Consider the following 15091-nt stretch of genomic DNA (forward strand, 5'->3'; position numbering starts at 1 on the left):
CTAGAATGCAGATAAAGTAAAAAATGTTCAAAGAAAATTTACATGCAAAGCCTTCTGAAGGCCAGCTATTAATTTCTGACACTCTAATTTTGGAGGGTTTAGCATATGTTAAATCACTGGAAGGGAATTTCCCAAGTCAGTGATTTTTAACCACTGACTCACTGGAGAATTTATTAATACTTTCATTTATTAATTTGGTGTGTATGTATATTTAGAACACCGAAAATTAGTTGGTATCAAAAATCAGATCAAATCAGTTGGTAACAAAAATAGAATTAAAGTTCATTTGGAACAGGTTCTTAAACTCTGTTCTAACCAATCCAATTTGGTAGGTATGGAATGGCACTGAATCATCCTGCCATCTTAATAATTCAGTTGCTTATCAAGTCAAAAGCTAAACATTTAGAGACCAATTGAGTCTTCCTGGAGTAGGTGGGAAAACACAATCTAGAAGGAATATGGGTATATCCAGACTAGCTTCAATCTCAGAGAAGTTGGAGATGAACTGGATACACAAGGTTGACTCTTAAGCCTCTCCCCCACCTCTGTATATATTTGTTCTTTATATTCTTATGATCAAAGCTCTTAAGACCTTGGGGATTTTTCAAGTGATGGGATGGCTTTTTGCTGTTCACTTGAGACCATTGGAGTACATACTTTCTCATGATTGCATGTCAGAGACAAATGAATTTGGTTATCTCCCTACATGTCAGAATTGGATACATTAATTCACAAGTACTTTAGTTTCCAGGTATGCTGATGACAGGCTGATAGGGCTGTCACTCTCAGGGCTATTAAAGGTGCCCTCCTCTAATTGGGTCCAAATTAGGTTGCCATACCTCTTCCTCAGTTTAGCAAATTCAGTAAGTTCTTGCTGAATTTCTTGATACAAGTTTTTTTCCATATTTATTAAATTGGGTATTTCTTGTTTACATTTCAAATGTTATTCCCTGTCCCGGTTTCCGGGCCAACATCCCCTAACCCCTCCCCCTCCCCTTCTATATGGGTGTTCCCCTCCCCATTCTTCCCCTATTACCACCCTCCCACCAACAATCCTGTTCACTGGGGTTCCAGCCTTGGCAGGACCAAGGGCTGCCCTTTTCACTGGTGCTCTTACTAGGCTATTCATTGCTACCTATGAATTTGGAGCCCAGGGTCAGTCCATGTATAGTCTTTGGGTAGTGGCTTAGTCCCTGGAAGCTCTGGTTGCTTGGCATTGTTATTCATATGGGGTCTCAACCCCCTTCAGCTCTTTCAGTCCTTTCTCTGATTCCTTCAACGGTGGTCCTGTTCTCAGTTCAGTGGTTTGCTGCTGGCATTCGCCTATGTATTTGCCATATTCTGGTTGTGTCTCTCAGAAGAGATATACATCTGGTTCCTGTCAGCCTGCACTTCTTTGCTTCATCCATCTTATCTAGCTTGGTGATTGTATGTGTATGGGCCACATGTGGGGCAGGCTCTGAATGGGTGTTCCTTCAGTCTCTGTTCTAAACTTTGCCTCCCTATCCCCTCCCAAGGGTATTCTTGTTCCCCTTTTAAAGGAGTGAAGCATCTGCATTTTGGTCATCCCTCTTGAGTTTCATGTGGTCTGTGCATCTTGGGTAATTCGAGCATTTGGGCTAATACCCACTTATCAATGAGTGCATACCATGTGTGTTTTTCTGTGATTGGGTTATTTCACTCAGGATGATATTTTCCAGTTCCATCCATTTGTCTATGAATTTCATAAAGTCATTGTTTTTGAAAGCTGACTAATATTCCATTGTGTAGATGTACCACATTTTCTGTATCCATTCCTCTGTTGAAGGGCATCTGGGTTCTTTCTAGCTTCTGGCTATTATAAATAAGGCTGCTATGAACATAGTGGAGCAAGTGTCTTTGTTGTATGTTGGAGCATCTTGATACAAATTTAATACACATACTTGTGTGTAATAGTAATTTGATGAAATTATATGGCAATATTCTTTTTTACTTTATCAGTGATGCCTTGTGGGTGGTGCCAGATGGATTGTGTTGTTTGCATGCATACAACAAATCACAGTCACCCTTCTGTCTTTGTTCCTACTCAAATGCTGCTTATCAAATGGAGTCTCCCAGGGGGAGGCACAGCCTGAAAAACCAGGAGTAGCTTAGAAAATAGCTTACTTTCAGCATCTATGCTAGACAGTCTCCAAATGTGGCCATTCATCTATCAGTGTTTGTCTCCTTTGTAACTGGTAAACTAAGTATTTGCCAGAGTTCTGTGAGCCATTCTAACAAACTTTTGAGACCAAGTAGTAGGTCTGAAGACTGATTTATAGCTGTCTGGTTGAAGGTACTAGAATCCAGGGACTTGAGATGGCTCAGTGGTTAAGAAGACTTGCTTTTCTTACAGAGGGCTGAGTCTAGTTCCCACCATCCACTTTAGGTAGCTCCCAACTCTGCCTGTAACTGTATGTGGTGCACATATAGGCAAATAGGCACACACACACACACACACACACACACACACACACACATACATAAAATTAGAACTTGGTACTGGTATACTTGATATCTGATGTGGGGTAGCCTTGTAAGGTTGAATCTTTTTACTTGTGCTATCTGATGCTAAGTCCAAGTAGGTAAGCATGAGAACTAAAATCAATTGTAGGATACACAAAGGTGCTGAATTTGGTTGGCATAGAATAAAAAAGTTCACATATTTTTGGGTACATAGGGCATTCTATGCTATGTAGGAATAATTGATTTCTCACCCCCAATCTTATTCACAATAACCTAGTGTTATTATAGTGTAGACCTGCATTTTCTATGTACTGATTCTTACTAAAATCTAAAAACAAGTTAGTCCTTACCTGGAACTTAGTATGTAGAGCAGGCTAGCCTCAATCTCACAGTAACCTACCTGCCTCTGCTTTCTCAAGTGCTAGGATAAAAGGAAGGCCCAGATTGTTTTCTGTTTTGAAAGTGTCTCATTTCATTCACTCTTTCTAGGATGGCCTAGAATTCACTGTGTATGGCAAATAAGATTGGTCTCAAACTCATGGCAATACTTCTCTGTTTTCCAGGTTCTCAGATTAAGCCACTATGTTGAGCCATTTACCTTTTTCTTTTCTTCATTTCTTATGCTGTGTTGGAATGGAATCCAGGATCTTGTGTATGCTAAGCAGTCTACCAATGAGCTGCATCTCCAGTCTTCAGACATAAATTCTTCAGACTGGTGGTTCTCAACCTTATTGCTGTGATGCTTAAATACAGTTTCTCACGTGTGGTGACCCTCAATCATGAAATTGTTTTGCTACTTCATAACTGTAGTTTTGTTCCTGTTATGAATCATAATGTGAACATGTTTTCTGATGGTCTTAGGTGACACCCCTCCCTCATGAAAAGGGCATTTGATCCCCAAAGGGGTCATTACCCACAGGTTGTGAACCACTGTCTTAGACTGAAAGGACTTAGGGACTTACATACGGTAGGCAAATGCTTTACCAATAAATTCTCCACCCCAGCTATAAAGGCATTTATTTATTTATTTCTAAGGCAAGGTCTCCTGCAGCCCAGGCTGGCTTCAAACTCACTATGTAGCAGATCTTGAATTTCTGACTTTTCTAGTATCTACTTCCCAAATGCTGGGATTATAAGTATATGCCATTAGACCTGGTCATAAACCCTTTCTTAACACAGCTTTTATCAGAAATATTGGTTTTCAGGGGTATTTGGGCTACCTTGTATTTTGACTATTTAAGATAGGCTCTTGCTTGTAGCCCTGGCTGGTGCAGAACTGGTTAGCCTTTGCATAGACCAGGTTATCTTTGAACTTTCTGATCCCCCTGAATCTGTCTACTTAGTGCTGGGAACAAAAGCATGAACCCCAATACCCAACTCTTCATTTTTGTTACCAGAGATTGAACTAAGAGCCCCCAAACATGCTCAGTCTCTATGGCCACATTTTGTCCTTGTTCAGATACATATGTATGAAATGTATGTAAAAAGGATAAAGGAGAAAATAAAGCAACTGAATAATCTGTCACTAATTACATGAAAAGACTGCTTATTAACATTTTATTCTCTTTAAAATAAATATTGTGTAGGGCTGGAGAGATGGCTCAGTGGTTAAGAGCTTCCAGAGGTCTTGAGTTCAAATCCCAGTAACCACATGGTGGCTCACAACCATCTGTAATGAGCAATGAGATCTGATGCCCTCTTCTGGTGCGTCTGAAGACAGCTACAGTGTTCTTATATATATTAAATAAATAAATCTTTAAAAAAATAAATATTGTGCTGTAAGGCTTTCCAGAATTAAGATTTATAATATACAGTAGGCAGGTACGAGAGATAGCACAGTTAGAATGAACCATTCTGATTTAGAAATGAGTCACCAACTGTCTGCACTAGACATGGACTCTGTAGTAAACTCACTCATTGTAAGAATCATAAAAGTTCAAGAAAAGGAGCAACCTGTCATAAAAAGAAAAGAAGAATTTCTTGATTGGTCACAGGGGGTTATCTAGGAGGTTATCTTCTCTGTTCCCATTTCTAGTTAGTGTTTGACAGACAGCAGTTGCCACAGAAAAATTTGCTGAAAGGATTTCAGACACTAAAATTTTATAAATTTTATGTGGCCCACCATTTACACAATCTCCAATCAACTTCTTTCTTCCTTATCTTTACCTCATTATCTTGTCATATATGCTGTAATTTATTCAGTAAGTATATTATTTAAAATGCTTAAAAGTACAAGAATTATGACATTTGATAGGCTGGACTAAAGTGCTTAGACCAGATTTGTTTTGAAATTACATTACCCAAGCAAAGCCAAACACAATCAGTTCATACAAGACCAAAATGAATGAAGTGAGACAAGGATCTGCCTTATAAGTTTATCCATAATCTCTTATATACACATGAATTTCACAGTGTGGTGCCAGTCCTTTTTTGTGGTGCTATAGACAAGGTCCAATGGTGAGACTCTACAATGAGATGTGGTCAGGAGGAAGTGATGATTTTCAATCATCTTTCTTTCCTTCAAGTTTAATATCCTTTAATTGGGGAGAGAAAGAAGTCCATTTTCATCAGCTGTATCTAGAATTTTACAGATTACTGGAGATTCAACCTGAAGAATAAAATGACATTAGAAAGTTGGTAAGGTAAACATTTCCTCAGTATCTTTTCAATAAATATATTTGCTAAATATGTAAGGTCCTGATATGAATAAACCACCCAACATTTTCCTCTATAAATTAGGCTCTTCTCTCTTTCTCTCTCACCAGCCCCCTTCCCTTTTTTCTTGTTTGACTGTGTCATGCTATGTGTCCCTGGCTAGCCTTGAACTTTTCTTTTGGCAATCCTGAGTGCTGGGTTATAGACAGGTTTCATGATGCCTAGCATAAATAATAAAGCTTTCTGAAAAACAAGTTTAGTCACCCATATAAGAACATCATAGGTGAAAATGGCAAAGGAGACAAGACAGAAAGAACAGGAATACGGGAGGAGTTTGTAACCAGAGTTACATCACTAAAACAGTAAAACATTATAGCAAAACTATCAGTTCTACTTATAAGGCAAATTAAACATTAACTTAAAGGATGAGTCATTTGTCATAATAGTTGTGAAAAAGCAAAACAACAAAAGAAAAAACCAAACACATATCAAGGAAAACAGTAGAGAACATATGACCAAAGAGAATTTAAGTAGAGGAAAAGAAATAATAAAAATTCAATGGAAATATTAAAAAGTGTATTACAGATGAACTCATCAATGGACTGGACATGGCAAATGAAGTAATGAAGATGGTAAAGGTTAGCAGAAATGCCTTACCGTTAAACATGGGATGGGGCGGAAGGGGGTTAAAAATAAAAGGAAGTTTTTGAGATTTTTGAGACAGTTTCACATATGTATGTCTAAGTAGTTTCAGAAACAGGGAAAAAGGAGTAGGGCAAAAGAAATCTTTGAGAAGATAATGGCAATTTTTTCCTAAAATTTGTATGAACCCACAAGTCCTAGAATCTATGTATAAGTCACAGAGGATTAAAAACAGGAAAAGGCACACTTAAATCAAATCAAAGGCCATTTTATAGAGTCTTTAAAAGAAAATGTTAAGAGGGTGTGCCCATGACTGAGGCAACACAAAGTTCTTGAAACACAAAACATAGTAACCATAAAAGAAAAAAAAAACCTTGAACATAATAGAATATAGTTTTATCAAAAGACAATGAACAAAAGGAAGCCAGAGTATGAAAAGGATGTGTACAATACAAAGAGTTTAAATCCAGAGTATTTTTGACCTCCTAGAATCAAGCAATCAATTAGAAGATATGTACTAACAGCAAAAATACTTGGGTAAAAGACTGGTACAAACTCTATTCTTTAACCAGTAGTCAGGCTTCCTTGAGCCTCTGTCCAATTATGCCTTGAGCCATGTCTCTGGCCTGACTAATCCACTTATACCAAGAGAGAGAACCTCCACTCTCAATATCTGATCACTCTGGCTGGCTTTAGTAAGAAGCCTAGATTATTAATGCCTGTTCTTTGTGATTTTTCTATTTTCTAAATTGTCTCATGTGGCCTAGTGGCTATTAATTCTGAGCTATTGTCTCTTCTATATTCAGAGTTAAGCTTTACCTGTTTCTGCTATTGCAATAGTCTTATTTTATCTATCTATCTATCTATCTATCTATCTATCTATCTATCTATCTATCTATCTATCATCTATCCATCCATCCATCCACCCACTCACCCACCCACCCATCCACCCACCCATCCATCTGGAATTTCATACATGTATACAATGTATTTCAACCAAATGTCCTCCCTGTAAGTCTTGGTACTAATGAAAACAGTACTGAATAAAGTCTTCCTAACTATTTTAGGAAATAGCAGGATAACCTTTTGTTTAGTAAAGCCTGGCTAGATGTAAAGTTTCACAAACATAAATGAATACCAAAATGACATGAAAAGGTATTCAGTATCATTAATTGTATGAGGACTGCAAACTAAACCCAAATGACTAACAAGAAAGACTGAAAATAAAGCTAGTGAGGAGACAGAGTAAGTGCACGCCCCTGTACTGCTGGTAGGAGATTAAATAACATAGCATTTTGGTGAGTCATTTGGTAGAAAGTATTTTTACTCATGACTTAGAGATTCCACACACAGGTATGTAACCATAATGAATGAAAACATAGAGGCCTTATTCATCATAACCAAAAAGAATGAAAACTGTATTAAATGTCCATCTGTAGAAGAGTATACTTACACAAAAGAATAGGATGTGGCAATGCAAAGAGAACGAAGTACTGATTGATATATTCAACATTACGAAGTATGAGAAACGAGACACACAATGGAACTCCATTCATGTGGCATCCCAAATGAAGCAAACCTAATTTATCATATGAGAAACTAGAAAGAAGCATCTTTTGGATGCCTACTTGATCAGGGTCATGAGAGAACTTTCTGCTGTGGCAAACCTTATTTTGGATGATATTTACAATGCTATTAAAAATTGTTAAATAATCGAACTCAGCATTTAAGATCTGCGCTTTGAGACAGGATCCAAATAAGCCAGGCTGGCTTTGACCCTGAACAACTTATTCTTCTGCTTCTACTGCCTCTACCTCTTAAGCACTGGGATTACAGGTGCTTCTGGCTGGTTTTATGTAGTGCTAAGAATTAAATCCAGGGCTTCATGCACGCTAGGAATAAAGAATGACCTTTATAGATTTAACACAAAAAATTCAAATACATCCAACATTGATCTCTTTTCCTTTGGTGGTACTGGGATTGAATCTAGGACCTCCCACACTCAAGGTAAAACAGTCTGCCACTTAGCCCCTAAATTAACTCTTGATCATTTTCATTTTACTTACCCCAAGAATATACTGGCAGGAGTGAGGCTCAAGCATATATACAGTAACAGCATGAGGAGAATCTGATTCTTTACACCTAAAATACAGAGTACTTTAAGGTACTGCCTATATCATAAAAAACAGGTATTTTTGTTATCCTATTAATCTATAAAAATTTTAAGTGGACCCAGCATAATTTAATTTAGATCTAATAACTTAATAATTATTTAGTTATTTTAGCTTAAAACACAATTTAATCATTTAGTTATTCTATCTTATGTAAAACCTTTTGTCAATAAAAAGGAGGTAAAAGAGAAGGATTCAACTTACTTTAGTTTTACAGTCACCTGTCTGGGTTTGTCAGTTATATCACAAATATCCCCATTTCCATAAAAATGTGACACCATCCTGAGTTGGAGAAACATACAAGCTTTATTACAGTCTCATTAATTAGAATAACTGTAATGGGTAGATGAGAAGGTTACATCACAGAGTCAGAGTCTATAAGAAAAACACAAGTTAGAGAAACTTGGCACTATCTTTCTTAATGATCCATATTACATATAGGTCAGATTCAAAATTTTTGAGCTTGGTAACTCAAATGCCTCTAAGAGCAGCCCTTGGGAGGATAAAGGTGCAGGACTGCTGTGAGCTTGAGGCCTATCTTAACCAACAAACCAACCAACCAAGGCAGAGTAATCACAGTTACTGTTTTAAACTTGCCCAGCTCTTCCTTTCTGTTTCCCATCAAGCTGATCCCATTACATACTCTTCTGTATGTGGTACAAAAATAAAAAATAAAAAAAATCAAGACTCTGCCAAAGTATAACTGTCAGAGTGAGCAATATCTAAAGAAAAGTTTGTGTTTTGCAGTCAGAGTCTGCTATACTTCACTGTCGAGCACATGAAGCTATAACACTTATTCTTGCAGGAAATATCAACCTAAAATAATCTGTCTGGTATATTGAACATTTAAATATTTATATTTTTATTTTCCTAACTTAGACTTTGGTCAGCTTGAAACGTCAGCCTATTTTTAAAAACAATTTCTCAATATCTTCTGTTCCAGGAAGAAACAAAAATAATCATTTGAAAAGGAACAAGAATTAATCTTTTAAATTCACTGGATATGAGATTATAAGAAAAGCTGAAGCAGGTATTCTTAAGAAGTAAGATTACCTTTCTTCTGGTACAATAAAATATACCTATACAGCACAAAAGGTAAGTGAGCACTACCTAAGAAAAACTAAGTAACAAGAGGAAATGACAACGTATATTTAACAAGTTAAAAACTTACAAATGTTAGCTTCAGTTCTAACCAAATCAAACTGTTACAAGTGGGGAGTTAGTGCAGTGTTAGGTTATCTAGCACGGATGAAGGGTTAAATTTCCCTCACTATACAAAGGAAGAAAATTGAGATGGCTCAGTGATTAAAAGTATTCACTGCTCTCTCAGAGGACGTAGGTTCAATTTCCAGTATCCATGTGGCAGCTCACAACTGTCTGTAACTCCATTTCCAAAGAACCCAACACCCTCTATTAGCTGTTGTGGGCCACAGGTGCACATATGGCACATGCACGCGTGCACGCGCGCGCGCGCGCACACACACACACACACACAGGCACACACACATTCAGGCAAACACTCAAACACACACAATAAAAATAAATAAATCTTAAAGAGAAACAAAACCAAACAAAAGAATGGAGTCACTGACATGAACATCACTGCCAGTCTTAGATCACCATCATTATTGAAGGCAACAGGTATTTTACTGCATGTTATGGTTAGGCTAGGCTATTTCATTTAAATGTCCTTATTACTGTATAAGGATATACTTAGTAGATACGATACTAGTAGATATTATAGATCATTTAATTTTCCTAAGGCACTACTGTGGAAGAGCCAGCCAACATTTGAACCCAGGCGGCCTATCTCTATTACTGTTTTGTTTTTGGTTTTTTTTTTTTTTTTGACAAAGTTTATTTAGCCCTAGTTTATATTAAAGACATGCATTAGCATGTGCAGTTGATGACTGTGGTCTTGACACTGGCTTGCTTTTTTCTGCAAAGGAAAGGAAACTAAAGATTGTTCCCTAAATAGCACTGACCTAAAATTTTACCGTGTTTAAATTTAACTTTTTTCCTCCTTCCTTCCCCTTCCCTTCCTTCCCTTCCCCCTTCCTTCCCTTTTTTCCTTCCTTCCTTCCTTCCTTCCTTCCTTCCTTCCTTCCTTCCTTCCTTCCTTCCTTCCTTCTTCCTTCTTGTAACAGCGTCTCTCTACATAACCCTGGCTGCCCTGAAACTCACTAAGTAAACCAGGCTGGCCTCAAACTCTGACTGCTCTGCTTCCCAAAAGCTGGGATTAAAGGCACGCAGCATCATGTCCTATTCTGTATAGTTAAAGTTTTAATCTGTCAATATTTTGAGTTTTTGAAGCCCAAGTGGATCAATAAATACCTTCACATAAAACTAGATACACTGAATGATACAAGAGAAAATGGGGAACAGTCTTGAATAAATCAGTACAGGAGACAACTTCTTGAATAATTAATAAGTGGGATCTCATGAAACTGAAAAGCTTCTGTAAGGCAAAAAAAAAAAATACTGTCAATAGGATAAAACAGCCTATAGAGTGGGAAAAGATTTTCACCAATTCTACATCTAACAGAGTTAATTAATATCCAAATATATGTAAAGAACTCAAGAAATTAGACACCATCAAACCAAATAACACATTTAAAAGTGGGGTACAGATCTAAGCAGAGAATTCTCCACAAAGGAAGCATTTAGAGGAATGTTCAGCATCCTTAGCCACCAGGGAAATGCAAATCACAACTCTGAGACACTACCTTACACCTGTCAGAATGGGGAAGATCAACAACACTGGTGACAGCTCATGCTGGCAAGAGGGACACTCCTCACTGCTGGTAGGAGTGCAAACTTGTACAGCCACAATAGAAATCAATATGGCAGTTTCTCAGAAAATTGGGAATGGATCTACTTCAAGATCCAGCTATATATACAACTCCCAGGCATTTACCCGAAATATGCTCCATCCTTCCACAAAGACATGTACTCAACTATTTCATAACAGCTTTTCATAATAGCCAGAAACTAAAAACAACCCATATGTCCCTCAACCAAAGAATGGATAAAGAAAATATGCTATACTTTCACAATGGAGAATTGCTAAGCTGTTAAAAACAATGACATCTGAAATTTGCAGGCAAGTAGTTGGAACTAGAAAAGACCACCTTAAGTAAGGTGAGAAAGACAAATATGCATTCTTTTATAAATGGATATTAATTGTAGAGGATAATCGTCCTACAACCCACAGACCCAGAGGGGCTAAGTAACAAGGAGGGATCAGAGATGGGAGATCCATGGATGCCCCTGGGAGCAGGAAACGATAGATGTTGTGGGTGTTCTGGGGGACAGGAACAGGAGGATCAGGTGGGGAGAGGATGGAGGGAGAGAGTACTGGGAGAGGCAACTGGAGTTGGGAAGCAGTTTGGAGGCAAGGTAGGAACCAAACACAATGAAAACTTCTAGGACTCTATTAGGGTGACCTTATCTGAGACTTCTAATAATGGGGGATAGGAAGCTTGAACCAGCCACATCCTTTAATCAGGCAAGACTTCTAGTGGTTGGACTGGGACACCAACACATGCACAAAACCTTGAGACCCATGCCATGAAATGGAGCCTATCCCTGATACTGCCTAGAAGACCCAGAGACCAGAGACCCAGGGTAGAACCAAACAAGACAGGAAAAAAAAAGTCAATGAAATGATGCCTAGTGATATTCTGCTTTACTCATAGATTGATGCCCAATTGTCAGAGAGACTTTACCCAGCAATTGATGGGAAGAGATACAGAGACCCACACCCGAACATTAGGCAGAGCTCAGAGAATCCTGATACAGACTGGGAGGCACAGGGGGGTGTGGGGGGGAGGTGAGTGGGGAGGGAAGGATCTGTGGCAATAAGAAAACCCACACAGGGGTTGGGGATTTGGCTCAGTGGTAGAGCGCTTGCCTAGCAAGCGCAAGGCCCTGGGTTCGGTCCCCAGCTCCGAAAAAAAAAAAAAAAAAAGAAAACCCACATAATCAACAAACCTGTCTCAGGGGCTGAGAGTGAACCTACAATCAGGGAGCATGCTTCGGTCTAACATAGGCTGTCTGCATATATGTTAGAGTTGTGTAGCTTGGTATTTTCGTGAGACTCCTAAAAGTGGGAGTGGGATCTGTTTCTGATGCATTTGCCTACTTTTGGGACCCTTCTCTCCTACTAGGTTGCCTCATCTGGACTTAATGTGAGGGGAGGTGCCTAGTCTTATTGCAACTTGATATGCCATGTTTGGTTGATATTCCTGAAGGGAGGTCCTCCTGGTGGGATGGAGAGTTGGGGGAGCTGGGAAGAGAGGAGGGGGGAAGCTGTGGCCACCAAGATGTAATATATGAGAGAATAAATAAATTTAAAAAGTTAGCCCTCAAAAATACTGAGTCTTTTTTTATTATTTTAGTTTTCGAATATTTCCATTCACTTTATATCCTGATCGCTGCCCACCCTCCTGATATCCCAGCTCACACAGTCCTTCCCCTTCTCCTCTGAGAAGGTAGAGGCCCCCTACTATGTATCCCTCCACCTTGGCACATCAAGTCTCTACAGAGCTAGGTGCATCCTCTACCACTGAGGCCAGTCAAGGAAGCCTCGTTTGGGGAGCATATTCCACAGAGGCAACAGCGTTAGGGATAGCCCCTGTTCCAGTTGTTGGGGAACCCATGAGAAGACCAAGCTGCACATATGTGGAAGCTATAGGTCCAGCCTGTGTATGCTCTTTGGTTGGTATTCAGTCCCTTGAGAGTCCCAAGGGTCCAGGTTAGTTGATGCTGTTGGTTTTCTTGTGCAGTTTCCCTTTGGACCCACAATTCTTACCCCAAATCTTCCACAACAGTTTTAAAGGCAAATAGTCTTTACCTGACTGTCTGGGTGCCATCGTCTTGAAGATGATAAGCTCTAGCAGTGTTTTTCTTAGCCCACTCAACATGCTCTTCTTGGTTCCATGTCCCCACAACTACAGACGTTTTCCCATTATCTTTGTCCTAGTATATAGAAAAATACTAAATTTTAAAATTGCATTTATTTTTGTTGTACATGCTCAGCTGTCAGTCTTGGCATCAGGTACCTTCACCAATGAGCCATAGAGTGCCCGTGACAGTGTTTGTAGTAATGCATGTCTGACACGAGTAAGTAGACCCTCCTATAACCATTTACTGGATAATGATGTGATAATGTCAAAGTGAGGAAGTAGAATTTAAGTGATCTTTATTGTTTCTCTGAATAATGTAATTTAGCCTAACTTCAGATGTAGTAACTTGTGACTCAATATCTTTTCCTCTCTTTTTGTTGTATCAATTTCTGAAGATGTTTTTTCTTTAGTTTCTTATCCATGTGTGAAGGTATATGTACTCACAGTGCTGTGGAGGTAGGCCAGAAGACAACTTTTTGAAGCTGTCTTTTTCTTCTACCACAGGACTTGGACCCAAACTCAGGTTGTCAGATTTACACGCACATTCTTTCATTTGCTGAGGCATCTTGCCAGAACCTTTCTTTTTTGATTCAATGTCACCACCTCAACCTCCCAAACCAAAAATTTAATTGCTTGTATGTATTTTATGTAGTCATATACATACAACTGTAATGTTTTGAGAGGAGAGGGGCATCAAACTCAGGATATAAACTTCTATTTATATCATGTACACATACAATGATAATAAATAAATAATTTAAAAAATAAAGGAAAAAACCATACTGGCCAGGTTAAAGCCCTAGCACCGCTACTGTGGTGTTGTGTGAGTTGAATGTACCTCTCGCAAAACATTCCTAAATTTACAGCGTGGGGAAGTAGAAACTGATGGGTGATATTTAAGTCTTGGGTACTTTATCCTTATGAAAGGAGGCTCTCAGCTTAAGGTCCTACCCTTTCTACACTAAAAAATTAATTTAGGTATATGGGTATCTTGTCTGAATGTATGTCTGTGCAGTGTATGGATACCTGCTGCTCATGTGACCAGAACAGGATGTTGGACTTCCTAGGACTGGAGTTACAGCTGCTTATAAGTGATCGTGTAATGCTAGAAACTGAGGCCTGGTGCTTTGGTAGAGCAGCTAGCTCTATGAAGCACTAAACCTGCTCTACACAGCTGAAAGCACTCTCACCCCTTTCTCCTCCTGCTCCGTGTCATTACATGAAACAAGAAGGACCTCACCAGATGGCAGACACTTTGATGACCTCTAGAAATGTGAAATCTAGTTTCTTTTCATATTTTTATCCAGTTTGTAATATGCTATTATAACAGTACAAAAATGGATGAAGATGCCTTACCTTCCAGTTAATCTTCACCTCACCTCTCTACTTTTAAATAAGAGCTTTGAAGTTTTACAAGTCTCCACAGCTCATTTGATGGCACACTCATTTCTGTATGAAGATCATACAGAATACTTTTCTGATTCTGCCTTTATTGTTTTTTTTTTTAAACAAAACACTATACTTTGTCTTATAAAAGTAAGCTCTTGCCCCCTTTCTCTCCTTATTCCTTTATGTCAGATAATCATGCTAGGCAATGATATACTTCTGATTAATAGTACAGAAAACTTGTTAGGCAGCAAGTGAAATGTGCAGTCACTTCCCTAGTAGACTCTATTGCCTAAAGGAAAAGAGCTATTACATTTCTTCCCTTCCCACTTCTCTTTTTTTCCCGCTCCCCTAGCAACTAGATTTGTTAACTTCCAGATAGGGATCAGAACACAAAGTGTTTAGGAAGCTGCATAGGAAGCAAGACTGTGTGGGTTTGAATTCCAGTCCTATTATTTATTGCCTATGTAAAACCCCTGTTTCTGTTCCTGAAACTTGGGACAACAGGACTGACTTCTGATAGGTGTTTTGAGGATTAAATGAGTTAATGTATAAAGCACTTGGTACCTGGCATATTATTTTCTAATATATATACTAATTCTATATATTATATTCTATTATTATTCTATATATATTTATATAATACTAGAACATTATATTCTGATACTAATAACTTAGTAGATCCATCAGAAAGTTATAGGTTACATGACCTAGGACAAATTAAACTTGGTAAATTATATGGGAATGTGTTAAGTATATGGGAAAGAGTCATTAAAATAGCTATATTAACTTTGTGGAAGGCATTTTTTTTTCAGTGTGCATTCCTGTAACCCCAATACTTGGGGG

At 38.4% G+C, this 15091-nt stretch overlaps 1 protein-coding gene across 2 annotated transcripts in view; it reads right to left on the minus strand.

The window, feature by feature from the left end:
- Window positions 1-4829: 4829 nt before the first annotated feature.
- Erlec1 (endoplasmic reticulum lectin 1) overlaps window positions 4830-15091 on the minus strand; it is a 39629-nt gene continuing 29367 nt past the window's right edge. The window contains exons 11-14 of one of the 2 annotated variants that reach the window (XM_032916593.1): window positions 12808-12932; window positions 8157-8234; window positions 7848-7923; window positions 4830-5092 (exon numbers count right to left, since the gene is read on the minus strand). In XM_032916593.1, the coding sequence (XP_032772484.1) occupies window positions 5021-5092; window positions 7848-7923; window positions 8157-8234; window positions 12808-12932 (351 nt within the window). In that variant the 3' untranslated portion in view covers window positions 4830-5020. The other variant, XM_032916595.1, reaches the window with a different exon arrangement.

The sequence above is a fragment of the Rattus rattus genome, chromosome 11, assembly GCF_011064425.1.
Source record: "Rattus rattus isolate New Zealand chromosome 11, Rrattus_CSIRO_v1, whole genome shotgun sequence".
Lineage (NCBI taxonomy): Eukaryota > Metazoa > Chordata > Mammalia > Rodentia > Muridae > Rattus > Rattus rattus.